The sequence below is a fragment of the Aquila chrysaetos genome, chromosome 6 (genome assembly GCF_900496995.4).
Source record: "Aquila chrysaetos chrysaetos chromosome 6, bAquChr1.4, whole genome shotgun sequence".
Lineage (NCBI taxonomy): Eukaryota > Metazoa > Chordata > Aves > Accipitriformes > Accipitridae > Aquila > Aquila chrysaetos.
In genome coordinates, this window is record NC_044009.1 from 43,248,509 (window position 1) to 43,275,748 (window position 27,240).

At 40.9% G+C, this 27,240-nt stretch overlaps 1 protein-coding gene across 5 annotated transcripts; it reads right to left on the reverse strand.

Annotated features, from left to right (window-relative positions):
* On the reverse strand, window positions 1-24,977 carry CFAP221 (cilia and flagella associated protein 221). Of its 5 annotated transcripts, none has more exons than XM_030019167.2 (25): window positions 24,810-24,977; window positions 24,103-24,183; window positions 23,055-23,239; window positions 22,502-22,602; window positions 21,390-21,500; window positions 21,189-21,284; window positions 20,617-20,717; window positions 18,111-18,214; window positions 15,840-15,999; window positions 15,196-15,319; window positions 14,998-15,109; window positions 14,668-14,776; window positions 14,000-14,087; window positions 12,175-12,264; window positions 10,705-10,800; window positions 9,120-9,210; window positions 7,423-7,550; window positions 6,900-6,980; window positions 5,819-5,926; window positions 5,499-5,675; window positions 3,911-4,069; window positions 3,404-3,498; window positions 2,767-2,856; window positions 2,445-2,564; window positions 1-444 (listed from the first exon to the last, which is right to left on the reverse strand). In XM_030019167.2, exons 3-25 carry the CDS (start codon window positions 23,191-23,193, stop codon window positions 321-323), a joined length of 2,604 nt encoding a protein of 867 aa, XP_029875027.1. In that variant the 5' UTR covers window positions 23,194-23,239; window positions 24,103-24,183; window positions 24,810-24,977; the 3' UTR covers window positions 1-320. The 5 variants fall into 5 exon arrangements, with proteins under 5 accessions (XP_029875027.1, XP_029875026.1, XP_029875028.1 ...); XM_030019166.2 differs by having other exon boundaries at window positions 24,103-24,219; XM_030019168.2 differs by lacking the exon at window positions 24,810-24,977 and having other exon boundaries at window positions 21,390-21,476; window positions 24,103-24,634.
* Window positions 24,978-27,240: the final 2,263 nt, after the last annotated feature.

Genomic DNA, 27,240 nt, shown 5'->3' on the forward strand with positions numbered 1-27,240 from the left:
GACTTTTCACATTTTATTTGAAAACAGTGGGCTGTAAATTAATTACCAAACTATTTACATGGTAGTACTGTGGTTTTATCATCCTTCAGACCAAGACAAAATGAGCAGGTACATGGCTGAGGATTCTTATTGGAGCAATTACTGTGTTTGGGGTAATGGTCGCAGTGAGAGTCCTTGACAGAGGTGGCATACTGGTGGTTCTCTTCTCTTTGCAGAAGTTGCTGACCTCACTGAACATAAATACATGTAGCTGGGACATAGGAGGCCTCAAGCATTAACAGGATAAGCAGTGCCAAACCAAGGACTTCGTAAAACTACTCTTATCCCAGAATAAGGGTTTTATTAAGTGCTTTCAGCTTCATTTTCTCCACATGTTTTTGAACTTTCTCTCCGAGCTCGTTGTTTTGGGGTTGAAAATGTCCATCTGGATGGTTGTACTGGTCTCTGCAAGAAGTTTAAAAAGTCATTTGTATTTATAAGAGCCAGGGGAACTACTTAGGAATGCTGACAAAAACAAAGGAAGAGACACACATAATTTGTCTCTTTTATAATGAACACAGAGGGTATTCCATTACTTATGCAGAACAGGAAAAGGAGTGAAACTGTGAAAAGAACATTTACCCTTGGCTTGGCCAGTTAGGAAAGCTAACCATCTGATAGGTAAACACATACTAGACTGAGTTTTACATTTTACCTATGAAGGAGCATATGCCGTAACAGCCAGAACAAGAGCATCCACATGAAAACCTGATTTGCCTTAAACATAAAATGCTGAAACTGCTGTGGAGCAGCAGTGTGTGCTCTGTCATGTAGTGAAACACCACCCCATTAATAACAATGAAGAACCTTCCAGTGACAAAAGAAAGGACTGGGACTTCATTGTTTGCTAATAAATTTTTGTTTCCCTCTTCACAAAGCCAAACAAATAGGGAAGTTTTCAACAAGTAACTATCAATACCCAGAGGTGTTTAATATAGAAAAGTATTTTCATTTTTGAGGAAAACATCTAAAACTTCAAAAAGAAAGAACCTTATGGTTATAAAACCTAGGAAAAGCACCATCCAACACTGTATCACTGTGGATAAAAAGGTCACTCTTTAGTTGCACAAGCTATCCCAAATCCACCTGTTCTGTCAAGCAGAGTGTCAAAATGCAAAAAGCAGCACTGAGTCTGACACACCTGCATTTTTACAGCAAATTATTTTCGATCAATGCTGTCGTAATCACAATACAGCAATCAGTGTTTTGTCAGAGAGCTCATAATACGCAGCACTGTTTTAAAGTTTAATGGCTAACAGTTGCACAGGATTTCAATGTCAATCAAATTGTTTCCATATAAAATTAAAGAAAATTAGACATTCAAATCTCTTGATAGCTCTGGAAGTTTCAGGCTGTTATGCACATACTGACATCTAAGCCATATCATGACCACTTTATAGAGGGTCAACTAACTGTTGCAGAGAAAGATTAATTCACTTGCTCCAAGTCACACAAGGTATCTGTGAAAACACAGGGTTAGAACTCAGCACTTTCTCCTGTGTTGCTCTGCAATCACTTATCTTACCCATACTGCCTGCTGCTCAAGCCCACTGTCCCCAGTGTCCCACTTACCAGCTCATACACCTCCTTGCATCCTTCCTGCAACATTACATAGCCCCAGGTTTCACACAGTGCATCCACTTCTGCTTCCAGCCCCACAGAACTGCTGGGCAGCTCTGAAACGCTGCTCTTAAACCATGGTGGTAATCACCAACCCCATAAAGACCTGTCTGTCCCTCAGACCTTTCCTTGTCCTCAGGTTTCCTCTCAAGTTTTCTCTATTGAGCTGCAAACTCAGGACATTGGCCTGATAACACTGGAGGTAAAAGGCAGAATTTGGCCCTTACAGTGGCCAGTTTACAACTTTTTAGGGAGCAGGTAATTCTGTGTTTATGAATGCAAGTTATTTTACATGCTGTGCTGTCTGCCTAAAACACAGTGTTTTTTGGTAGAGTGTGAAGCTTGGACAGCAGAGCAAATGTGACCCACTCCTAGGAAAAGCCTGAGAAAAAAGCACCATGCCAGGGGGAAGTTCTAAGGGCTTATTCCTCTGCCAGCATTAATTAATATCTTAACCAAAAGGGTCACTGAAAAGCAAAAGCCACTGGTCCAAGAACACTGATTATCTCTGTGAAGGGAAGAAAACTGCCTCAAGTGTTAGATCATATTGATAAAACTGAAAACTCAGAGACATCCAGGCCAGTGTGTCACATTCACAGCTGCTTTCTGAAGTCCAATCCAGAGATTGCATTTGCAGTGCAAATTTGCTCAAAGTACCAGATCTGCATCCCACTCGTGATGGAGCCCCTAGAGCATCTCAGCATGAATTTCTACATAATTCTGAAGGAGATACTTGTCTTCAGATTTTTTCCCATTCCTCTCCCCTAATTTCAAATTATACCTACCTTTCTTCTTTTGCTGGTTTCTCTCTGCTTTCTTCTGAGAGTGCCTGCCCAATTTGTGGAAATTCAGCTCTCACCATCTCTGGAGTAAGAATCATTTTGAACTCAGTTTCATCTGTCTCACTAAAAAATAGTAAGATAAAGAAGAACTGGGCTTTATCCTTTTAAAAGGATTTTTTAGACAACAAAACCAAAAGTATGTTTTATGCAAGAGGGACTTTGTGCTTTTGCCTTTGAGGATCTCTCAGGACAGGTTTAGACATAGCCATACAAATGGTTAAGACATAATCAATCACACTGAATACAAAATAGAGGAGAAACTTACTGGTCAATTATGTTCTCCCTGTCTCTCTCAGGTAAGTCACACAGCGTTGGTGGTACATCTCTTGGAAGCATATCTAAACTGTAAGGATCCCTGTGATGGAAATGGTATTAATTTAAGATGGGCAGACAGTAACTGCACTAAACGTTTATATTTTGAAGCTTCACAGTAGTTGTAGTTACAATGAAGATGATGTACTTTTAAATATTCCTGGAAAATCTGAGTACACCAGAAACTGCTGTGATATGAGGGAACACAAGCCTGAGAGATGTTGGCTACCACTGGGTGCAGGTGCCCATATGTTAAAGACTTTACCGTTCATACTTTGCAGGACAGACAGAGTTTGTACCTCCCAGGGTCTTCTAGCACTGAATCAAAAAGCATTCAGGAGAGATGTTACTGAGAGTCCAGACTGGAACTCTCCTTTCAGGGCTAGGTATTTCCTCTAATGATATTGTTCTTAACCCACCCCTCAAGGAGGTCAGTAGGAGTTTTCCCTGTTGGTTTTGGATTTCTGAGCAGCAATTAATTCCACCCGTAGGACTGCTTTCATCTGTGGGACTAGTTACTGGTCAATGTAGTTAAAGTCAGCAGAAACTAGTGCAGGGTAGAGGCACTGTATATTCAAATTCTTTCTTACCTAGGTATTGTTCTTGTCAATGTGGGAGTGTTAGAAAAAGTGGAATACACCACTGGTAAGAATCTTCTCCATTCCATTACTCCACAGATCACTTCCTGAAATGACAAGTGCTACAGTAATCAGACCTCTAGTACATAATGCAGTGGGCAGAGAGGCTTGCAGGACAGAGCATCTGACTTCTTGGCTGAGAATTTAATCTGGGGAGCTGCAGTTCTCCATATTTAAAAGATGCTTCCTCCACTGCAAGGTCACAAAAACACAATAGACAGTGAAAAGAAGGAAAGAGCAGAGAAATACTCAGGGATAAATAAGAGACATGGATAAAGCCTAACAAAAACAAGTTACTCTGACCCATGAACTGACTGTTTAGGTGCATGCATAATTTATATTTGAAAATGTCTTCTATCTAGGATGACTCTTCATCTTCCTTTTTGATTCCTTGGAGCAAATTCTTAGCAAGAACATACCCAAGCCAGGTACTCATACAATAAACCCAAAAGGCCATACCTTGTGATGCAGAAACTTCTTTTGTGTGACTGGAATACTGGATCCTTTGGGGCATTCCTTGGTAAAGGTATATTTTGGATGAGGACAAAGATGATATTCAATATTTGTTTCAGAATAGGGCAAAGGAAGCAGAGCTGGAACTAATCTTGGAGTGGGGTTCTAAAAACAAAGAAGAGATTATTTAAAAAAAAAAAAAATCATTCTGAGCACCATAAAGAACTAAATTGATGAAAATTCAGTTCTTACAGTTAATGTAGTCTCCCCAGATTCACACCTTTGTCTCATTGTGACTGTTCTGTTTGGTGTGACCCTTTATTTCCTGTCTCTTCCCCTCATCACAGACCCATAATCTGTCTGGTTTATCCATGCTCTCTGCTGTCTAAAATACAGCAATTTCAGTGTTGTCTCCAAGATCCATTGCTGACTCTCTGAACAGTTCAGAATCCAAGAACGGGAACTGGCCTTGCTGTGGTGGAAGCTAATGAGCATTTTGCCATCTAGTTCACTGCACTAGCATCTGTTTACATAAAGTCTAATGCTGAGTAGTGTGGGATCAGGCTGTGCCTGGCTCTTACACTCACATGACAGAGGGATGAAAGAGATGCACAGAGGATCTCATCAGTAAGTCCACTGGAGTCCTGGCCACATGCACTGAGGCCAAGTCTATACCATATATGTTATGCCAAGATCACCAGACTAGCACACTGGGATCTGGGCCATTGCAGCTAAGTAATGCTGAGAGACAGAGCCACCCAAGTCAGGAACAGTGCCATGCTGGCTTGGAGATGCTGCCTGTACCCACACACAGCACTTCACTGAGCTATACAGATGTCTCTGCCTGCTCAGAGACACCTCAGGGACCCCCAGGCTGTGCTGCACTGTGTGGGAAATACCTTCTGAAGTTGGTGCCAAGTAGCACAATCCACATGACAATTAAGTAACAGAAAATCTTCCCATGCATGTGGTTGTGATTTTTTGAATCTCTGTGCCTAATAATTTGGAAATGTGGTTTTGGGATGCTATGAGCAGCAGAACGCAATGTAAGCAAAGAGTTTGACTTCACTTTTCTCAGTTTACCTAAGGATCAGGCAAAACTGCAGTCCCCTAGCTGAACAGAAGGAAAAGACTGCACTTGCCCTATCTCCCTGGGCAAGAGTATGAGGTTATAGAAGGACTGAGATGCCAAGATGATGGCTTTTCTTCTAACATCCAAATGGGGAAACACATGGAGAAGGAGGAAGGGGCCCCATGGTGTTCCAGGGAATCCTGGGATCAGTGACCATTTGTGGAGTATGAGACTGGAAGGGTCTCCAGTTCTCTGCCATCACTGGCAACTTTGCCCTATCATCCCTCCCCTAAACTGATCAAATTCCACCTTAAAGTGAAATGGTGCCCATCTCAGTGGGATGAGCTCTGTGACTCCCACCTACCAGGGCTTGCACCTTGAAGGGTTACTCTCACTCTGGATAGTTTTATATACCAATCTGAGTAAGGGAATTGCCCACCAATTCCACATCAGGCTTCTGATGAAACAAACACCTTTTCCCCTCCTTTCTTAGGTTCTTTGTGGAAGTCAACTGCTACTTACAAAAATGCGAAGTGGGTTACTCTCTGTAGGGTAGACTAGAGCCTGGGGAGGAACCAGTTTTAAGAGGCTGATATCCCTTTCTGCTGCTTCTTCTGGGGACGGTTTGTGAAAATCCATCCTCTGGGAGACCAGGTTAAGCTGCCCTTCAGGAGAAGCAACTACCTGAATCAACTCATCCTTGAAAAACACAGACACCAAAGGTTTTCACAGTGTAGTAAGCCTTTTGGTACAAAATGTTGAGACAAAATTAATCAAATAATTATAGAAATGTAGGGCTGGGAGTGACTTCAGCAAAGTTCATATTTGAGATGACTTCTTACCTGCGCTCCCTGCCTCAGCGGTCGGGAAAGTTTTCGAGGTTTGTAACTGGTGGCTGCATAGTGTGTACAAAATGGCTGATACTTCATAATGCTGAAATGTTGAGGAACCTAAGTGCAAAGAAAAAAAGATGTGCTGCAGGACATGACAATAATCACTTTTAATTAACTCAGAGATGGAATGGAACATTCCAGCTTTATCACGGACACATCACATCTCCGTGGTAAAAGATACTTGGATCACTATTCTGGAACATGGTATATTATCAAAACTTTGAGAAGCCATATTTCACCAGGACAAGCTGAATGAGTGCATAAAGGAATACTTCCATTATTGCTTTTCTAAGAAAGATCATGGAATTAACAGTTTCTTGATCAAATATACTGAACTTAATGGGGTGGAGAAAAGTTGTGTTAAGTAATATACATAACACTGATAGATGAACCAATGTGTAGTAAGGGGAAAGAAAGCTTCTAGACTTGTTACACCACCTGAAAAAAAAGAAAGTGGACATTGAGCCAAAATCTGCATTGATTTGAACCTGAGGAAATATTTTTCCTTTGATGGGGTACAGAATTTGATCTTTTGCTATTCAAAAGTTGGAGAGAAAAGGGTTTAGAAGTCAGGAGGAAAAAATGTTTCTGTACACATAAAGTTGAAAAAACATTATATATTTCAAGAAGGAGATGTTTGCATTTCCTATGCAGGAATGAAGGAACTAAACATGCAGAACTGGATGCCAAATAAACAGAAGACTTCCATTACTTTCTAAAAGGAAGGACACTTTTATAATGTCACTTTTATAAAACTCTAAAATCAAAGGAAAAACTGTGGCGTGCAGGGCTTGCAATATCCTCATTGATAGAAGGATTTTGTTGCTTGAGATATAATAATTTCAGCTGAGGTGATTCATCTCTCTGGAGAGAGGGGACTATTGCTGACTACAAGCTTGTTACTTATGGAAACAGGTAAGATCTATTTTTAACAAAAGCATGCTAATCGTACAGCCATATTAAAGCAACATTTCTACTGGGCTGCACTCTGGAGCAACATGATACAGCTGAGGGAGCTGTACTGACTCACCTTCAAGTCATAAAAAGGAAGAACGTGTCTGACTTTCACATCTACGGATTCAATAGGAACTAGGCCAAGAGCATCAGGTGCCTGAAAGAATACAGTATTTAAAACCCAGTAATAAGGTGGGCATTTTGTTTTGCATTGGCAGCAATCCATCAGCACAGCTACTTGAAAACATATGGAAATAATTATGCAAACATTTCTTTTGATATTTCTCCTGTCCTTTCTTGGACTTTGGCATTTCAGTTATCTTTTAATTTCTTTTCTTTTGCAAAATCATGGATGTTAACTAACTCTGACCATTAATGTATTACTCAGAATTTTAGAATGCAATTAAGGGAATGCAAAGTTTTTTATTTTTTTTTCAGCAACACCCTTAGTAAATCTGAAGTCCTGAATTAATTTGTCAGGACCCCAGAACACCAGTCACATTGTGAAATTTTAACAAAGGCAGTACTGGGCCTGGGGCCAATGTCTTCAATAAAATTCTATCCTGAGTGTTGGCCACCATTTTAGTTACTGTACCTACCAAATCACGGTGCAATTCATGGGAACTGTAAAAGGGGAATTCAAAAGGCAATATACGATCTTCAGATATGCTGGAAGAAAAGCCCTTACATTCTTCACTCTTCTCTGGTTTGCTGAAACTCCTGCTTTCTGTCATGAATGGAAAGCAAATACTAAGATTTTGTAGTATATCTTAATACACTGTTTCAAAAATAGAATCAAGTCACAAAATATATTCCACATCTTCCTAAGACATGATGTGTCTAGTAATTTTAATATAAAAAGAAAGGTAATATTTCCTAAAGGGTTTAAATGCCACTTCTACAAGACAGCAGGCACAATACCTTGACTAGCAGACAGATCCAATTTCCCCTTTTCTAAAAGGATGGTACAGCTCACTCATTCCAGCATGGCCCTCTATCTCATTCCGCTCAGCAAAGCAGAGACAAGTCAGAAGGCCTCTCTTACACTAACTGCCATTACACCTTCTACTTGAAGCATCCTTGCAACTCCTGCATACTGGGAATTAAAAGTGCCTACTAGAAGAAGCAGGAAAAGGCCAGATATGGAAAGGTGTTTCAGCAGTTGTCAAATTGTGTGTGTACGAGGCAGTAGGAAATAAGAGACACAAATTCTCTTCTGTCCCCAGTATACCCAACTATGACCCCCAACCAAGGCCAGGTTCCTTCTATGACTGTTAAAGAACAAGTGACTTCTAGGCCAGCACTTTCATTTCACTGTAAAGAAAAACAATTGCTTGAAAGCACTCGTATGAGAAAACGATAAGGAGGAAAACTCAGTACTGGCCACCTAGCCATGTATCTTGTGGTTCCTACTGTCTCATTTCACTGAGTTCAGATATCTTGCCTTCATCACATTCAGGTGTCTTTCCCTCTTTCATCCCCCATAAGCTTCTCTTATCCTGTGTGTCTAACCTCTTGGGCTCCACCTGATCTGTTCACCTGCCTGTCTGTTTCTCATATAGTCGCATCTGCCCTCTCATTGTTCCTCAGGCCTATAAGTAGAATCATAGAATGGTTTGGGTTGGAAGGGACCTTTAAAGATCACCTAGTCCAATCCTCCTGCCAGGGGCAGGAACATCTATGACTAGGTCAGGTTGCTCAAAGCCCCATCCAACCTGACCTTTAACACTTCCAATGATGGAACATCCACAACTTCTGTCCTATTATTAAGTAGGTAAGCTGCAAGGCTCCTAAGAAGAGTGAATCACATTTTTTAAATCTGGTAGATAATGTGTATGAAAAATAGATGTATTTTGACTACAGCCACTTCTACCTTTTAGCTGGGCCTGTTGTGCTAGGACAAGGGGTAATGGTTTTAAACTAAAAGAGGGCAGATTTACACTACATATAAGGAAGAAATTTTTTTACAATGAGGGTGGTGAAACACTGGAACAGGTTGCCCAGAGAGGTGGTAGATGTCCCATCCCTGGAAACAGTCAAGGTCAGGTTGGACAGGGCTCTGAGCAACCTGATCTAGTTGAAGATGTCCCTGCTCATTGCAGGGGGGTTGGACTAGATGACTTTTAAAGGTCCCTTCCAACGCAAACTATTCTACGATTCTACCTTGTCACACTTCTCTGTTTTGCTGGAAGACTCCTTTGTAAGGACTCTGTCTTTACGCACCTGACACACTGCAGTACAACCTGAATTATCATAATTCATGGCCAAAATATCAACTTGTTCTTCTACTCCTTACCAGACACAGAGCCTTCCTCCAAACCTCTGGTTTCTCTGCTTAGCCCACGGAACAGAAGCAGTAAACGATTTAGCCGAATCTGAATCACAATCTGAGAGAATGATTTTAAAGTTTTAATACAAAGCCAAACACGCTAAGATTTACAGCCACAGAAATATGCATATACTACAACTGTATTTATTCTACAGAGCTCACTCAGACATCTATATTTCAGAATTTTTACTATAGTTTTCTGTTCAGGAGGGAGAAAATGGGGAAGGTGAGATGTAGAATGGATCTCAACTCTACAGTGACATTACACAACAAAAACAGTTCAAAACTTCATTTAGTCTTACAGGTTAATTAGACTTTTTTTGGCTAGGTCCTAATCCTTCAGCTGTGTCTATTGGCATATACAGATTTAACAATGGGTAAACAGTCAGTTGATCAGGACCATATGAATACTTGTGGCTCTGTGAATGAGGGGAATAAGTAGTAACCTGCACTATGCAGTTTGCCTAGTGCCATGTATCATAGGGTAACAGTGAAGAGTCCTAGGTTTTTATACCAGAAGGGGACATTTAGCCACCTCCTTATTTATGCAATACAGAAAAGAGCATTTCATATCAGGACCTCCGTATCGAGCCTAATATTGTGAACAGATTGGAAAAGCATACCCAAACTGGATACTAGGAGAGCAGGAAATTTCCATATTGCTTGCTATGTTTAGAGTTACTGGGAAAAGAGCAGTGGAGATGCAAGACAATATTTAAACCCAATGAGATAAGTGATTTTACTGATTAATCTTTAGCTTCCAGGTTGGAAGGGATCTTAGGAGGTCCTAGTCCAACCTCCTGCTCCAAGCAAGGTCAGCAATGAGATCAGACCAGGTTGCTCAGGGCTTTATCCAGTCTGGTCTTGAAAACATCCAAGGATGTAGACTGTACAACCTCTCTAGGCAACCTGCTCCAACGATTGACTGTTCTCATGATGAAAAAGGCTTTTCTTATACACAGTCTATACCCTTCTCATTTGAATTTATGCCCTTTGTTTCCCATGTTCCCACCATGCACCATTGCAAAGATTCTGGTTCCATCATCAATAACCTTCTCAGAGGTGTTGGAAGGTGCTGCTCTCTCGCTCCACTTTCCCTCTCCAGGCTGAGTAAGTGTCTCCTCACAGAGTCTCCTCACAGAGTGAGTGCTCCAGACCCTGACCATCTCGGTGGCTCTACACTGAACTCACTCCAGCTTATTGATGTCTGTCTTGTACTAGGGGCCCAAAACTGGGCACAGTATTCTATGTGAATTTTGAAATCTTCTCTTTTTTGTGCAAAAGTATTTTTTACTTTTAAAAAAATCTAAATTCATCTGCATTTGTTTAGTATTGATTGCAATACTAAGCACCAGCAGAAGCACCAGGTGAAGCACCAGCTGAATACAAAACTTACTCCAGATCCTTAATTCCTGGTGAAGTAGGGACATATTTATCAAACTATCAAATCTCTGGCTAACTGTGAAAACTCTGTACATGCTAGTTTGCATGTTCTTTTGTGCTACTTCCAAGGCGTCATGCCATCACACGGCATGTTGGTTATTCATGTTACCTTGTATGCTGCTTGTTGGAACTTCCTCAACATCCTGTTTCTGTTGTCCCAAGGGTCATTACGGAGCAAGTCAAATGTGGGATGAACACTTGGATGCTGCATGGTATTTGTTTAAAAAAGAAACAGAAAGGAAAAAGGACACCCCTTTTACAGCTAGACAAGGGAGAAATTTCCTCCAGCCCAAGCCATTCCTTGGCATGAATCCATGTTATTTCTAAACACTGAAATTAAGTCAAGTGAAAACGCTTGCAATATTGGCATTTAACCAGAAGCCTTCACTGCAGGGCTTTATGGGACGTAATCACCAAATATTTGCCGATGCACTATTGGGAATGCAGAGATAACGTAGCATGGTCTGCATCCACCCAATGACAACCACATACTATGACTTAAGTGCAATATATGGGCAGTCAGACAGTGGAGAGAATGGACTAGGTCTCTACCGAATACACACTCCATCTTGCACAGATGTGAAGTTGGAATAGCTGTAAGGGCTCAAACCAGGGGCCCAGCAAAACCGGTATCCTGTCTCCAATAACGGCTGATAGCACATACGTACAGAGGGGCGAAAGACCAGGGTAAACTTAGAGTGATAATTCCCCAGAATAACCTCCCCACATCTAGTGATCTCTGGCTCTGGACTTACTTGAGGCAGAGGTGATGTCTCTATACTTAATGCCTTAAATTGTCGGAATACTCTTTGAACACATGTAAATCTCTTTCTTGATGCATTAACCTCTTCTCCAGTTTTAAACTGATGTGACAGAAGAATGTGGCATTAGAAGAGACTCCAGTGGCCCCAGAGTACAGTACCTCTCAACAGGAGGGCAGCCACTCAACCAACATTTAGATTAGGAAGGTCCTCAGAACACCAGCTCCACACAATCCCATGCCATGCCTCATCAATTTTCAGCACTTTGTAACAGCCGTAAGAGTATAGTAAAAGACCAACTCCCACAGTTATTATTATGTTCCTCAAGAAGGCAGTTTGTGCTGCTAACATTCAAAGTTCCTTCAGTAGCAGGGTATCTATTAAACAAAGCTCCCAATAATCCTAGAAAATGGATCTTAGGATGTACCTCACACCACAGAGAAGGACAAAAATATCTAAGTACCAGAAGGGTTCCTGTCAATCTGACCTGCAGGTTGCAAATCTTGTCATATGCTTAACTTTATGTTTAGGCATGAGAAAGCTACTCCTGAGAGAACTTTCAGAAACAAGCAATATGAATCTCAGGTTAGGACTGCAGATTTCCACTTGTCTCATATTAGATCAGAACATCAGAAGATGAGTTGTGCACGTAGCACAGTGCTTGCCCCACTGTACTAAAAGTGAAATGGGAAATAAGACACCGACACAGAAATAGGAATATTAGGAGGAAAATTATTCAGTGCCTAATATCTATGGCTGTTTGTTAGCTCAGTAGGTGATAATGACATATAGCAGGCAATAATAATATATAAACAAACCTGGTCAACAGGCCGGATAACACGTCTGAAAGAAACTTCTACTTCACGCCTTTGAAACTCCTGTTCTATGATAGGATCTCCTCTTTGGATCTAATTTGTCACCAGGAAGAACAATCACATTAGTACAAAGCATCCAGTGAATTAGTGGAATTCAAAATGTAACATTTTGGAGGTGCTTGACAAAACACAGACTTCATTCCCTTCTAGGAAGTAATTATTGCAACCCTTGAGCAAGTCAAACAAAGCAAAATGATGTCTTTTTGGGTCTGAGTTTCAATCAGATCTCTGCCATAATGAAACACAGTTCGCTTTGCGTAGCCAGAATCAGACAGAGAGGGGTTATAGAACCAACACCGTAAATTAGAACCCGAACAGATCTTCCCAGATGACAGCACTACAGAAATTTCCTGCAGCTTTTCCATGTTCTGTGAACATCGCTGTCATGGTTTCCAATAGTGCCAGCTCTTTAATCTGTTCATGTGTGAAACAGTTTACTACTGATATCACTTCACTTTGAGACCCTCTCAAAGTGTTCAGGCATGCTGGATCAATACCAGTGCTTGTTTTCATCGTGCCTCTTCCATCCCAGTCCTACTTACCTATTGTTTCATTTCCAGGATACCATTATGTCTTAAACAAAAACCTTGAGGTTACTTTGCAGAGTGAAATTCCCATGATTTTCACGGACTGAGGTTTTAGTTCATACAATGGAAGACAGACCAGTTAAAGGTCTCCAGGACAGCCACTCCCAGGCTGTATAACATAGTGGCCACTTCAGCAAATGACAGAGGGATAATAAATACTCTGTGAGGCCTAATGACACTCAAGGTGAACAAACTGAGAGCATGAGCAAAAATATGCCTCTGTCAGAAAGTCACAGAGGCAACTGTGAAACCAGCCAGAGATCTCCACAGCCCCTATGGCCAACAGGTAATTAAATAAATGTTTCTAAACAAAGTTAACATAAATCTGATTCAGTGATACAACAATCTCACAATTTAGATTCTCTTTTCACTCACTTCTTCCTTTGTTAGTATTAAAAATAATGTTTGAATTAATTCACAGTGCCTAATTCAGTGCATAAATCAAGCCTTTACCCTAAGTGCCTAATTCAGTGCATAAATCAAGCCTTTACCCTATCTATAAATAATTTTACTCCCATAAACAGCTCCTGGGAAGTCAGTGGGATGTCAGAAGCTACCTGAATATCCAGGAGGCAGGATAAGAGGGACAAGACCCACCTGCCCCCGAGGGCTGTGCCACATGGGGAAAAATATTTCCTGCCACCAAGTATTGCTCCTGTCACCTCCATGGAAGATGACCTGCAGTCTTTGTGACTGGAAGAAACCAGAGAGGGGGAGGGTGAAGGTGTAAAAGAACAACCTGATGAATTATCTCTCCGTGGCTCTGTGTGAGAGTACTGACTGTGTTTACCTCTTTGACTGTGAGCCATTCAGGACATCAACTCTTCAAAGATGTACAATATAAACAGAAGGTTGGATGGTGCTGACAGGATTATGCTGCAATGTTGCACTGTGATGTGGCTGGGTACAAATCTGCTAGGTGGGGCAAATATCTAGTTACATTTCCATTAATAACTTATCCTTCTCTCTGTCTACCTCCAAGATAAAACCACCTCAGAAACAGTGATACACAGGCATAATAAAGACAAAACTGCAATAAGAAGTACAGCTAGTACAGGTTTGCATTAATGTATGAAGAAAAACTGAAGACATAGAAAGCTTGATAAAATTCACTAGTGCACTGCATAATCTGAAAGTATAAGTTTGACTTTAAATTTATAGAAAAAACAGCAAATACTAACCTTGTATTGCTCTTCTTCCCTCTGTCGATTTTCAATAATCTCCTTTTTAAATTCCACAGAGATTGGATCTTTGCCTTTATGGACTTGCCTGCATTTACAGTGGAGGCAAGAAAAATGCTTTACTTAATGCACAGTTTGCTTTATTTAAAGGCTATCAGCCTTATTCTCCTCTTCATAAGGTGTCTAGGGGTCCATAACATTCAGTGTAAGAGCAGATCTGTGGATTGTAAATGAAACCACGGTGTGCTTACGCACACGACTGTGTTTTGCTTTACGCCATTTGATCTACATGTGCAATTCTGTTCACTCCATTATACATTTTAGCCTTGATTTATTGACAACCATGACAAAAGCTTCCTTTGCCCTTAAGGGCACAAGATGAGATGCCTGAGAACAAGGTTAGTTGAACAAGCTTTTCAGCAAGTTTCTTTCTGAATGCAACCATAACACAATCAAAGACCTTATTGGGTACTACTATGGATTACTAGTGAGACTGCTCTTAGGCAGAAGAGAAAAAATTGAAAGTAAACCAACAGTAATTTAGCTGTAAAACAAACCTATTGGGACATGAAATGGCAGCATTATGCACTAGTGGGTATTGCATACATCATTCAGAGGCCTTAGTTAAGCAAACCCTAGTGTTGTTAATGTGGTTAACTAACACTTACCACTTCAGATGATTTGCTTTCTCTTCCTGAATATTTTGTTTGACTTTTAGTTGAAATATGGCTTCTTTCATCTGTCTTGTTTTTGTTCCTTCACTGCCTTGGCAAAGGGCTGCAGGAATATCAGAACGCCATATCACACCTCAAACTAGATTAAATTCTTAATTGGGAAACCCACCCATTATGATAACTGAACTCATTAATACATAAAGTTACGGTGAGATTTCTTACAGAAACTGCAGTCACATGACCTCAGCAAATCTGAAGCTGAGCTCCTCATCAGAAGCCTACAAATAATGCTAAGACCAAGTTTATGCTGCTTAATTACATTACCTTCTTTCAAGTCCTTAATCTTCAATTTGCCTGGTTTCTGATTCAAAACAGTAGCTACAGCATATGGATTTGACAAGTCTGTGGGGAATCTGAGGTTCTGGTATTCAATTTCCTACAAGATATGAATTAATAGGAAGAAATAGAAACAAAAAAGATACTCAGCCCAGAAAAGTACTTGTGATTATTATCTTTTCACACCTTTACTTTTTGAATAGGCCTCGATCGTGGTTGCCTGAATTGGTCTCTTCTCCACATGACGGATTTTCCTGCAGACGCAGCTTTTTTCTCTGGACAACTTCGTTGTTTGTCAAAATGTTCCTTTCTACGTGTCAGAAGGACAGATATTGCTCTTATAAGTACTCTGTAAATGGTATATAGTCTAGTACATGCATTTATACGTCCTTTAGATGTACAAGGAGACTGGAAATTTCTCTCCCAAATTACAACTGGAGCCAAACTTTCTAATCTTCAGAGTTCACAAAAAACTAAATACAGCCCAAAAGACCTTATTGCTCAAAAAGCCCTGTAACTTGCAAGGCCTCAGCAATAACAGTAACATAGAGCAGCCATAATAGAAGCTGAGGATGCTCAACACTTCTTTAAGGATATGTCACTTCCCATTATTTTTATTTTGGTACAGTTTCACTTCATACAGATTAAGGGTGTTCTGAGCAAATTGTAAGAGAGCAGGTACATGTATTAACAGTTGAATTACATTAGTGCATTTAAGTCTCCAGATACAAATATTTAAAATTATTAGAGCAAAATGACATGAAATCCTATTACATAGGTATTTTTTAGCACTGGGCAAAAATACGCAAAGACCAGTCAGCCACACATACATTAGACCCAGATGTGGTGTTGATGTTCCTGTGAATACACATACATAGGGGTTTGAGTGAAACTGTGAAATTCTTAACTGCATTGTCATTTGTGCTGTTCCATATTCAAGTGGGGAATATTTCACAGTTACTTCCACTTTCCCATTGCCTGGAATGATTCCTGTGATTAGAGGAGAAAAACAATAAAAGTTCATCTAAAGTGAGCCCACATAAGTACGCTGAAATTGATTCTGGACTACATTTTTTTTTAACAGTATTAATGTTTGAATGGATGGCAGTAGGCCTGCAAAATATTTCAGGTCTCAAAGTGTCTTTCAAGAACTATCCATTGCCAGATAATGGGAGATATTTTGCAATAGCAGAGAGATTTGACAGTAAGACTATAATATTTCCTACTGTTGTGAAAATGATTGCCTGTTTATATGTAGAAATTTTTCACTTGCATCTGACAGTCTTAAGTCTCGGGCACTTCCTGCCTTCATGAGCAAAGCATTATAAACACATTCCTCTGTGCTCTTCCAAGTTGGGGAAATCATCTGGATTTGATGCATTACCTGTCTCTACTTGGTCTTATTTCCTTATTACCTATTACACTATTTTCTCAACCACTTTAACCACCCTTCATATCCCTAAACATTCAGTGCAATCCCAGGATACAGGCTGTGATGCTCCTCAGCATTTCTGCAACAAGGCATTTATTCAGCTCATCAGAAATACTAATTTCTCATCTCTGTAAAGTGACCATTGGCTGGTTTTCTGCATCCTGTAGTTTTAAACACCAGTTAGTTTCATTGGGTTTTGGGTTTTTTTTTTTTGTGTGTGTAAATTGTTATAGTATTTCATCATTACTGATCTCAGAGCACAATGGCTTGAGTCTTAGTGCTTTTCAGATGGCCTTCAGCACCTCAGAGTTTCTAGGTATGAAAGTTTTCGACTTAACTTGTACTGGGTTGACATTTTTTCTGGGATATTTTTGTTTCCCTTTCTTCCAAGAACTAAGCCAACTTAGAAAGCACAAATTAGTTCCAGCCACTTTGTCTATGACTATGCAAAAACCCAAAAACTTCCTGATCAATTTTACAACTTCTCTCTAGTTTTACTCAATTGTAATATTGTTCCTTTCCTTCCTTGATATATCAAAACTTCTTTAAGCACAAAGTAAGAAGAGTATTATCCTGAAAGAATGACCCAAAACAAGGCAGCAGCGTAGTTCATCTTTGTGAACCACACATCTGATAGAATCCAACTACTACCTCTGAAGAATGAAAATCCATCCGACAAGCCAGGGCAAATTCATATCATTGCGCATATAGGAACAACAGCCACTTTTGCTGAAGTGCATTAATTAATCAAAGTTTACACTCCAGTGTCCCAAATGGCACTAAGTGCCAGATTTATGAAGGGTTTTTCTTATTTAGATCTTTATGTATTTTCATGGAATTGACCAGACTGCCTAAGTGAATTATGCAGCCAGGTCACATTCACTTACACATTTTTGTCAGAACACCTGGGCACTTACATGCTTCTGCTGGCACCTGGAAAATGTAACAATGATAGCAACTGACCTGCAAATAGTTATGTCTGCCTCAAGACAGCATTAGGCATGAAAATAGCCGAGCATAATGTAGCCAAAAGTCCCTGCCTCTTGTAAAGCCTGTACACAGAGGTCTAGACTGAATCTAATATCCACTGCAGTCCCACGAAACACCTGCAGCAGTGTGTATTGTGCCCATCACTGTAACGGCTCCTGAAGCAACAGACACAATTCTATCAAATTCTTCCAGGCCACTAGAGAAAAACAGGTACAGGGATATGTTTGATAGAGCAGAGATCACCTTTTATTTCCTCTGTGCCCCCAATGAAGTAACATGATGCATACCTATTCCACAAAGGCATCTGTTCCTTTAATGGTGCAGGAGCCAGACTGTCCTTGGGGAAAGGTGTGATAAAAGAGGTGAATGCGGGGCTTCCTGCCTCTCTCCTTTCCAAAGGCCATACCGGCAAAGAGAGAAGACTAAGGCTGGATCGACTGTTTGGGACATCCCATATTTTCCCAGAGGTCCGTAGCTGGCTATTGACAAAAGAAATCTACTAGCCACAGAGGGCTATTTGCCATGAGGCTGCATATGAATACTATTTATCAGCCTGCATTTACCTGGAAACACTCTGAGGCAAAGGCTTTTTCTGTACAGCACTGAATACACTGTCACAAGTAACTACACTTAATAAATACAAATTTAACGTTTAGAATTTTAAATAAGTTCAATCTACCAAATGTTGGCTGGACAGTGAAGGCTCTGTGAGGCTGAATAAAATCAATGTGGAATTCAAAATCTATTGGACAGCTGCACTGCAACGGGATAACATACTCCTTACTGAAAAGAGAGAAAGGAAGAAAGAAATTAAGAAAACTACAGTTGATCATCAATTACACAGGGTGGAAAATTATATTATACACAATATGCACTGAATTTATCTGTGTTCAGAGGGATGGGTTACTTATGAATGTGAAAATAGTCATTCCTCATTGTTCCAAAATAGCAAAATATTTCAGGTCTTTCACTCAGTAAGGAAATGAGAGCTAAATATTGATTTGAATGCTGGATATTTTACATCTTGACTTACTTTTTCCTACCCATACAAAATCTGATTACAGAAAAATTTATAAAATTTACATTTTAGAAGTTATTCATGTGTACCCTCACATTCTTACAAACTGCAGTATCTAGCAAGTACAAACAATCCAAACTGGAGCAACAGTAAGTACAGAACCAGAAATCAGCCTTCTCCCATGGCCCTCCTTGTGGAAGACAATGAGAAAAGACCATGCAGTCTTCAAAAGTGTTGAAAACTCCAGCATATCAGAATGACTGGACTTTAACCACAGTAGAAATAATGATGCTGTGGCCTGATTTTCATAAAAGCCCTTTATGTCTCACACAGGTTGTGTGAGAGGTATTAGCTGTCTTGCTTTTGTATGCATTTATTTTCACGTATAAAATTGAAACACAAAAGCACTGGTGTAACACCATCCATCATCCTACAAATCAAGACCAATTTCCCCAGGCTTATTTCTGTTTTTTGTAAACTCTCTGACTGAAATCCTATCCTGCTGATTAGCAAAGAATGCATGTTATACGCAGTGTTCCTTTGGAAAGCACATTTTGAAACGCCTAAGGAAATAAACAATGATAGCAAAGTCCTTTTTTCTCTGCCTTAATATGACCTGTTCATGAAGAAGATGTAACAGCAGACTGGGGAGGCAATTTGTTTCAAGGTATAGTGCAGCTTGCACAGTAACCACAGTGCCTTAAAAACAAGACAATTTTGCTGCCTGTTGCCTGCTGGACCTGTACCTAAGGAAAAAGCTGGGTGGTAGAATATAGGTCTTATCCTACACTTATGGAAAGTAAAAGAAAGTTTTTCCATTGACCTCAGTGGGCTATGGATTTAGCCCATAGGCCCTTGGGTTCTGTACAATACCAAGTATCTCAGAGAGCTTTCATTTTTAGGAAAGTTTTTAATAGCCTAATGATGAAAAATACTGGTAAAAATTAAGGTTTGAAACCATCAGTTTTCTCTTCAGGAACTCTTCCAAATTTCCTCAGGGGCATCTCTGAGCACCCCTGTTGTGTTGAAAAATTTTCCCACTATTTAAAATTGTATTTTGTACTCTGTCTAATCTCTTCTCTGTATTCTGAGAGTATGAAAATTCTGTATGCTTCAGCACTTGTTATAAAAATGGAACAAATAAACAGAATCACATCATGCCTAGAGGCTCCCAGAAAGTCAGGAGTTATGTTCAGTCCTGTGAGAAAGTTGTAACATCACTTCTGATGGATTCACTAGCATTTAACAGATTAAGGGGGATTAGAAAAACAAATAAACAAAAAGACATGAAAAATTGTTCATCCTACAATGCTGGGCTCATTTTTACTGCAGAATTTTGCATTATCCTCATATATGCCTTGCCTATTCATATTTCTGTGCTTCAGTAAAATTCATGAGTTACTTCCAACTCACAGGCTAAGTCAAAACCTAGCTGCCAAGACCTTCAGTTCCTAGAATTCACTCAAATCTTTACACTAACACAAATCACCATAATTACAACTAATATAGTCAACATACTACAGACCTGGACCCTAATCAACAGGATCTCCTTTTCCTCTTCCCAGCTCCTCTTAACAATTATTACTGATTACTTCACGAGAACAGTCAGTGTTACATCTATGTAACAGACAGAGTAAGATGAAGTTTATGCCATTTAGAGCTCCACATCAGAAGATCACTTTAAATATTTTTACATAGAAAAAGCAAATCTAATGACTGATCAATCTCTGGACTGAGGTTAGCTCTTTGCTATCACTTACACCTACCATTACCAGCTCACACCTTCATTTCCAGAACCCTTCATCTTGAAAGGAAGATCCATTCACTTAGGACTTATCAACGCTAAAAAGACAGAGCACTTGGGAGTGTACAGATTTTGAACAGCAGCCATATTGCTTCACCATATGATGAATGAAGTGAGTCAGCACAAATTTAGACTAGCCAAAACCCCAGTTTCATCTATGTATAGGTTTAGTTTGTGCAGCATTTACTTTCCTGTGAATGTGCGCTTGAAACAGTTCATATACAGAATTGTTTTACAGTCCAGATGGTAGCTGACTTCCTTGAAGCTTCCAAGACGTTAAGTTGTACAAATAGAGGAACATGAGATTTTTCAGATTTTGTGCATGTCTCACAAAATGTGGACAAATGTCTGTCCTTAACTCACCTCTTACCAACTGATACATCAGACAGATTTATAAATGATGGAAATTCTACAACATTCACAGCAGGGTAAGCATGCACAGGAACGACTAATGTATCTTCTCCCTGCAAAAAAAAGGGGGCAAATGTGTATTTCTTACAATGAATAAATGTTATGGAAAGAAAAAGTTTCCAGTAGTGGCCATTAAGTGGGCATAAAACATCTTCAAGATCATCACTGTGTTGCACGTCAGGATATTGGTATTCTACTTGCTTTCAGTATCCATCTGTCTTTCCATACTTTCAGGAACTATCTAGAGCTCCTCCAAGCCTGCTCAGCTAAGACATTACAGCAGTGTGGCACAAAGACTGATCTACTGGCAAAGAATAACAGAATAAGGAAGGTATTCTACCCACAGCTCTGGGTTTACAGAGAGAAGAATTTAAAATGCTTGAAATGAAATATTCCAATCCGGACTTATTGGGAATAAACCCATGTGGCTCTAGGAGATTAACTGTACCTTTACTTTATCATTATGTCCTAATAGTTGTTTCATTCCATTACAACTGTAAATATTTTTTATAATAAATCCTCACCTGACAGTGAATTCGGATGCAGTCATAGTAATACCGCCACTCATCAGGATAAAAATCAACAGTAACTGCATATGACAAGCCAGGGACAAGCCGGTGCTAGAAAATGACCCAAAATAAGATAGAAAGCATGTAAAAGCTGCTTATATGACACAAACCCAGTGCTGCATGCAAAGAGCAGTGTGAAGGCTTTCTGACACTTACTGTTTTGTTGTATTTGATCTGAAAATACTTTGTCTGGGGTGGTATTATGTGAAGGCTTATTACATTGCCAGAAATATTTATCAGCTTCTGTAGAACAAAAGAAAACCAAAACTGCAAAACATTTTTCAATATAAGAGGTCAACTGAGAATGCCAACTGTACTTTTTGTAAGACTATCCATAGCAAAGAAGCTGTATTAAACAAGGAAGTAATAATTTTTACTTTAGCAGAAATCATTCTGAATATGCTCTGAATTTAAAATAAAATTATGTAAACCTTGCATCCTGCATTTTTGTTCTTTGGAACCAAGTCACAATTCCTTACCTAGGAATAACAGTTAGTCTTGCTAAAGAAGACTCTACCACTGAATCAAATTCCGGCCTGTTTTGCTTATATGCAAAAAGAATAAAAAATGAAACAACCTATTAACTTCACTTTTACAGAGGTCTGAAACAACAGAAATGATGTAATATTCCATGGTTTTGTTTTGGATCACAAAGCAACAAACCTTTGGATGGTGACAGTTCAGCCTGTAAAGCCTCCTGCATCTTGTTTACTTTCATTATATCTGGAGAACCTAGTACACCATAATCACCCAACCTCTGCCTCAAAACACCTACCACATATATAAAAAAGGCAGACAAAGGGAAAGCAGAGAGAAGAAAAGGAAATACCCAAACCATTCACAAGGAAAGGTAATCAAACCTATGCACTGAGTTTCTTTCCTTAGGTTAAATTGCTCTTGGCAGAAGGCCAAAGGTGCTTTCAAAATTTTCCCACCAGTGAACATGTTTGCAGACACAGTGATGGTCCAAGTACATTTTGAAAACAGACTCCTATGGAGTTAAAGCATGAATCCTTCAGTCATGATGTGCAAGTCATATCACTAACACTGCTCACAGACACAGGAAACAGAAAAGTAAAACAGAGACTGTGAAGGACAGTGATGCAAACAGTGTGGTACTTGTCTATTTTGTTCCCGCAGGACCACTGATTTTAAGTGCTGCTTTTTAGAGCACTCCATAGAGCAAAAGGCCTCATGACCACAAGCAGTCTACTCGGCTTCTGTCATCCTTTTATGAGCCTCAAGAGGATCCCTGCTCTGACACTTACCAGCGTCTGTTGGTGATGTTTTCCAACTTCATACCCTCCATAGTGTAACACAGCAGGCTCAGCCTGTATAACCTTGCTCCTCTGAAGTTCTGAATAAATCTCTACAGAGATAGATAATAAAACAGGGAGAAAAGGAGACCAGGTGAAACACACATGATGATTGTTACTTACATTGATTAAGTATATTTATGTTGCATCCAATGTATTATAGAGAAAAAAAAGAGAGATATTATTTCTCCTGTTAAGCAGTCATGGCTCTTTAAATGGAAAGTTGAGGCAGCATCTACTAGCCCAGCAGAGCCATGAACCTGTCGCCAGTTTATCTCTTGGCATCATGGCTTCAACAAGCCACTCCAAAACTTTAGGGTCAGCCAGGATCAGAACAGCCATTATTTCTTTCCTGACTACCTTTCCTATGATTTGGGCTCACAGGAAGACACAGTTTAAGCAACAGGATGCAAGTTTTGCCTGTGAGTTGGGGAAAAAAAATAATAGCAAAGTGCCTCCTAGGATTGCTCCAAGGTTGGGAAACAGTTAGAGAGCAGAAACTTACTTGATTCCAGCAGGTGATTGGGGACAGCATGTCTTTTTTTAGGTTCCTCCACTAGGCTGCCCAGAAGGACACTGGGTATTTTCTTGAAGGATTTATTAGCGATTGTGGTTTCTGTGGAGGCTGATTGAACCACATCCATGTTAGGACAAAAATGGAGCCCGAATGGTACTAAAATTCCTCAGCACCTGGGGGCAAAAGAAAATAACATAATGACCACAATGTCTTCCCTTGCTTTGGTAACATCTGTTGCCTAAAACTGCCAAAAAACATTTAGGAGAGGGAGTTACTTTTTTTCCTACTGAAATAGGTTACTCTGTGTGTGCTATGTACAAGGACAGAGTGATTCCAGGAAACCTTACTCCCACCACAAGCCCTAACACTTTGGGCATGTTCATCTGTTCTAGGGCTTACTGGGGACATTTGGCTTTCAGGACCGTGTAAAACATCTCTCTCTTCCTTCACATCCCCCAGCACAGAGAAGGAGAGAAGGTTCTTCTGATAATTCCACTATCCAAACTGATTTCTGCAGGGATGTTCTTCCAATCTCTCCTGAGTGTTTGGGTTGTTAACTTGCAGATTCATTTCTAACTTTTAAATATTAATATAAGGGATAAGAAAATGGGCATTTGAATCTTTTGTTTGGATAGCATCATCTGGGTTATTTGTTTAGTGAAGATAACTGTAAACCCAGAAGGCCACGGGTATTATAGATCCTGTGTTAAGTAAGCACAGTTATCAGAACATAAACTTCTCTAATGACAAGTGCAAATATTACACAATAAGGACACCAGACACAATCCATCCACAAGAAATTATCTGCATAAATATAGCACATAGCCCTTGGCTCTCCTATGAACCAAAGAACTGCATGGAGAAGACGACAACACACTTTTGGAAAAAGTACCAAGTTCAGAAGCCATGCTGGAATTTTCAGCCCTCAAGAAGGGGGTTGAAAACCCCTCATTTTGTATTTGTTCTTCATGAACAGGAAGGTGGGTACGCAGCTCAGGATGGTGTTGCATTAATATCAATGCACAGCTGAACTCACCCAATGCTAGGCAATATAGACTCCTCCTGCCAGGCTCTGGTCACAAGGCACCTTCCTATTCCTGGCACAAGGGCTGATTAACTGCTTGGACAACAGAGTTCGGCTGTATGATCCACACTGTGGCAACACTTTAAGATTCAACAGTTCCAAAACTGAATTGTTAGTACAGGAGCGGTACTGTGTTTGTTTTGTCGTTTTAACACTCTTATACCAGCTTGAATGACCTTAAAGGGCCCCAACCTAAAATTAACACTGATCAATAAAAGTTTGAGGGAAGAAGGGCAGAGGGGAGCATCAAAGTGATGCCCAACATACCTGGATCAGCACTTCTGAAGACTGAAGAGGTCCACCTCCTCCATTATATTTTATGGTCTCATCACTGGTATTTGCCTGGTTTTCTAGTCTGCTTTAGATCTTTCAGGCAGAAGTTGAGAGGTGCTTCAAGCTCATAAAGTGCTGTTTTGATTTATGGCTTTGTGCAGTATTAAATAATAAATAAGCAAGACGCTTAAAATAATGTGCTACCAGTACCCTGGCCTCAACAATATTTTCCATTCCATGGCTCCAAGTACAAATTTTCCACTTGCAACAGAAAATCTGTAAGAGGAACTGTATTATTGTGCACAACAGTAAATTTCCTCTGAGGTAGTGAGACCAACCAAACTCGGACAAAAACATGCTAAAAAAATTCTAAACATAAGGCTCACATTCTTTCCACTCATGTTGTTCAACTTTAATTTATACAGCTGCCATCCTCCTTTTCTTGGTCAGCATTCCCCATCAGGAATACAAGTTTTGAAAAGCTGTAGACAGATTTATATTAGCAAAGGATTCCTGCTGTAATCTTACCAGTAATTTAAAGTGACGCTACCATCATCACTTACTACTGTAGTATTCCTCAAAGGGCTAATACAGGACGAATGTTTACGTGCCAAGGTCCTGGAATCTCTGACTGATGTTCTTAAACTTTCCAAGATACCTGTGTCTATCCTTAACGTGAGTTTTTTGTGTGTGCGCGGAAAGCCACCGACAGGAGAACTCTGGGGCTGTGAAATCCCGGTTCCCTTGGAGGCAATGGCAAAACTCACCCCAAATCCCCTCGGGCCAGGGTATCACCCTTCTTCTGTCAGCACTCGGGCTTTCTAATCCCTTTGTGTCTGGCAGAGCTCCTAGCACACCTCACCACCAGAAAGGGACGCAGTTTAACGCTATTACATACTGCGTGAGATTTGCAAAAGCATCGACGTGCTCCAAAAGCAACGGAAAACGCGCTTTTAAGGTCCACTCTATATAACCAGGCTAGCAGAGTTTCTTAGCGGGCAGAAGAGCTTATAGCTTCACAACACGTACCCCTGCCGCTGCCGCACCCTCCCCGACCTCCAGCCCGGCCGGAGGGGAGCTGGACGTCCCGCCCCAGACCCTCCGGGCCTCTGCGAGCGCCGCGCCGCAAGCCGAGACAATCCGCGTCCTCCCGGTCCGGAGGGAGCCCCTGCTAACCCCGCTCCTCCCCTCACGGCGGCTCCCGGCGCCCAGGCGGCCCCGGCAGCCGGACACCCCCGCCGCGGCCGGCCCGGCCCGGCCCGGCCCGGCCCGGCCCTCACCCCTCACCTCAGCGCCGCGGCGGGCCGCGCCGGTTGCTAGGCAGCGGGGCAGCCCTGCTGGGCCGCACCACTCGCGGCTGGCGGGGGGGGGGGGGGGTGGTGGTCCTGGGGCGACCCGCCGCGCTCGGAGGCGCCGATTCGGGGCGCGCGGGGGGGGGGGGGGAGATCCCGTCAGCTGCAGTTCAGCTGGCTCTGACGGCAAAAGTACAAAAAAGAAAAAAAAACACTTTTTTTTTTTTTTTTTCCCCTGTAAGCGTCGTTTTCGGGATCCACAGTTTGGCCGCAGACACGACAGAGGTGCTTTTTTCTTTCAAAACACTCGTCTATTAACACATAAATTGTTCTTCTTTGTTAAGGCTCAAATAAAAGTTCTTTTCTGAGGTGAGGCGGCTCGGAGCCAGCCGGGATCGCACAGTGTCCATCGGGGCCTGGATTGGCTTAAAACAGACTTTGAAAGTTTTATTACAGTATTTTAAAAAAAGACCATCTCTTTTTTCCACTACCTGTATATTCTCACTTTTCAGTATTAAAGAGCAGTCCCTTGAAACATAATCCTGAAAACATTTCTCAGTGTATTGCTCTTACCACCCATAAACTATTTTACTTTTACCTGCATGTGTACAGGGGAGAAGGGAAAGGAAAGCAGAATTTTCTTCTTTTTTTTTTTTTTTTTTTTCCTTCAGGCAGGCGATCTGGACAGATTGACGAGGCTGAGAAATGCTGAATTAAACACAGCATTGTTGCTGGCTTGAGTAGACACAACCTCTTTTGCTGAAGACACCCTGGCATCCCTTGTAAGTGTTGTCCCAAACCTGTAAGCCCTCCAGACTCCCAACAGAGTCAGTGGAGGAGCCAAAGAGAAAGATGAACGCCAAAGAAATCTGCACTGATATCCTGCATTAGGTAACATCAAAAATACATTTGAGAGTATTGGCTGCCCCGGCTCCTTCTGCCATGGGTGTGTTATGTTTGTTTAGTGTGTTTGGGACAAACTGTGTTCATAGCCCTGCTTTTTCATGAGTCTTAAATATAGGTTTAATATAGAAAGCCAGAAATATTTCCAAAACTTTTTTTTTCTTACATACTTGAAGAATTAAAATTCTTCTCTTTCAGCTTTTCTAACATAGAGGTAAAATGTGACCAAAAGTAGTGCAACGCTCAGTTTGAATGAAAAAGGAAGAACTTCGGATCATAAAATTCAGCCCCCAGAACGTAGTTCCCATACTCAGTAAAATGTAATTGTTGTTGATTAGGAAAGAATGACGCCTACACCGTTGATGAGGCTGGGGAGAGATGCCCAGCGGTGACTGCATTCACGCTGGGTTTGGAGAAAGTTCAGGATCAGCTTCTACACCGGCTTCGTGTGAACTCCAGCAGCGCACTGCCCCACCATTTCACAGCACGCGTTCCCTCGGAGCTGATCCTCACCTCACCTCTGTACGTGCCCCAGCGTGCTACATCACTCTAAAGGCGCGTAACCCCTCAGAGGGGTACCTAAAACACCTCCTGCCTGCCAAACCTCCTGTCTCAGCCTCCC

Excerpts from the sequence above, each read along its gene's own strand:
- CFAP221 (XM_030019167.2), bottom strand. The coding sequence starts at position 23,193 with ATGGATGTGGTTCAATCAGCCTCCACAGAAACCACAATCGCTAATAAA. Across the intron at positions 16,000-18,110 it reads CACTGTCCAGCCAACATTTG|GAATCATTCCAGGCAATGGG; the intron begins GTAGATTGAACT and ends CTCTAATCACAG. Across the intron at positions 9,211-10,704 it reads TCCAACAAGCAGCATACAAG|ATTGTGATTCAGATTCGGCT; the intron begins GTAACATGAATA and ends TCATTCTCTCAG.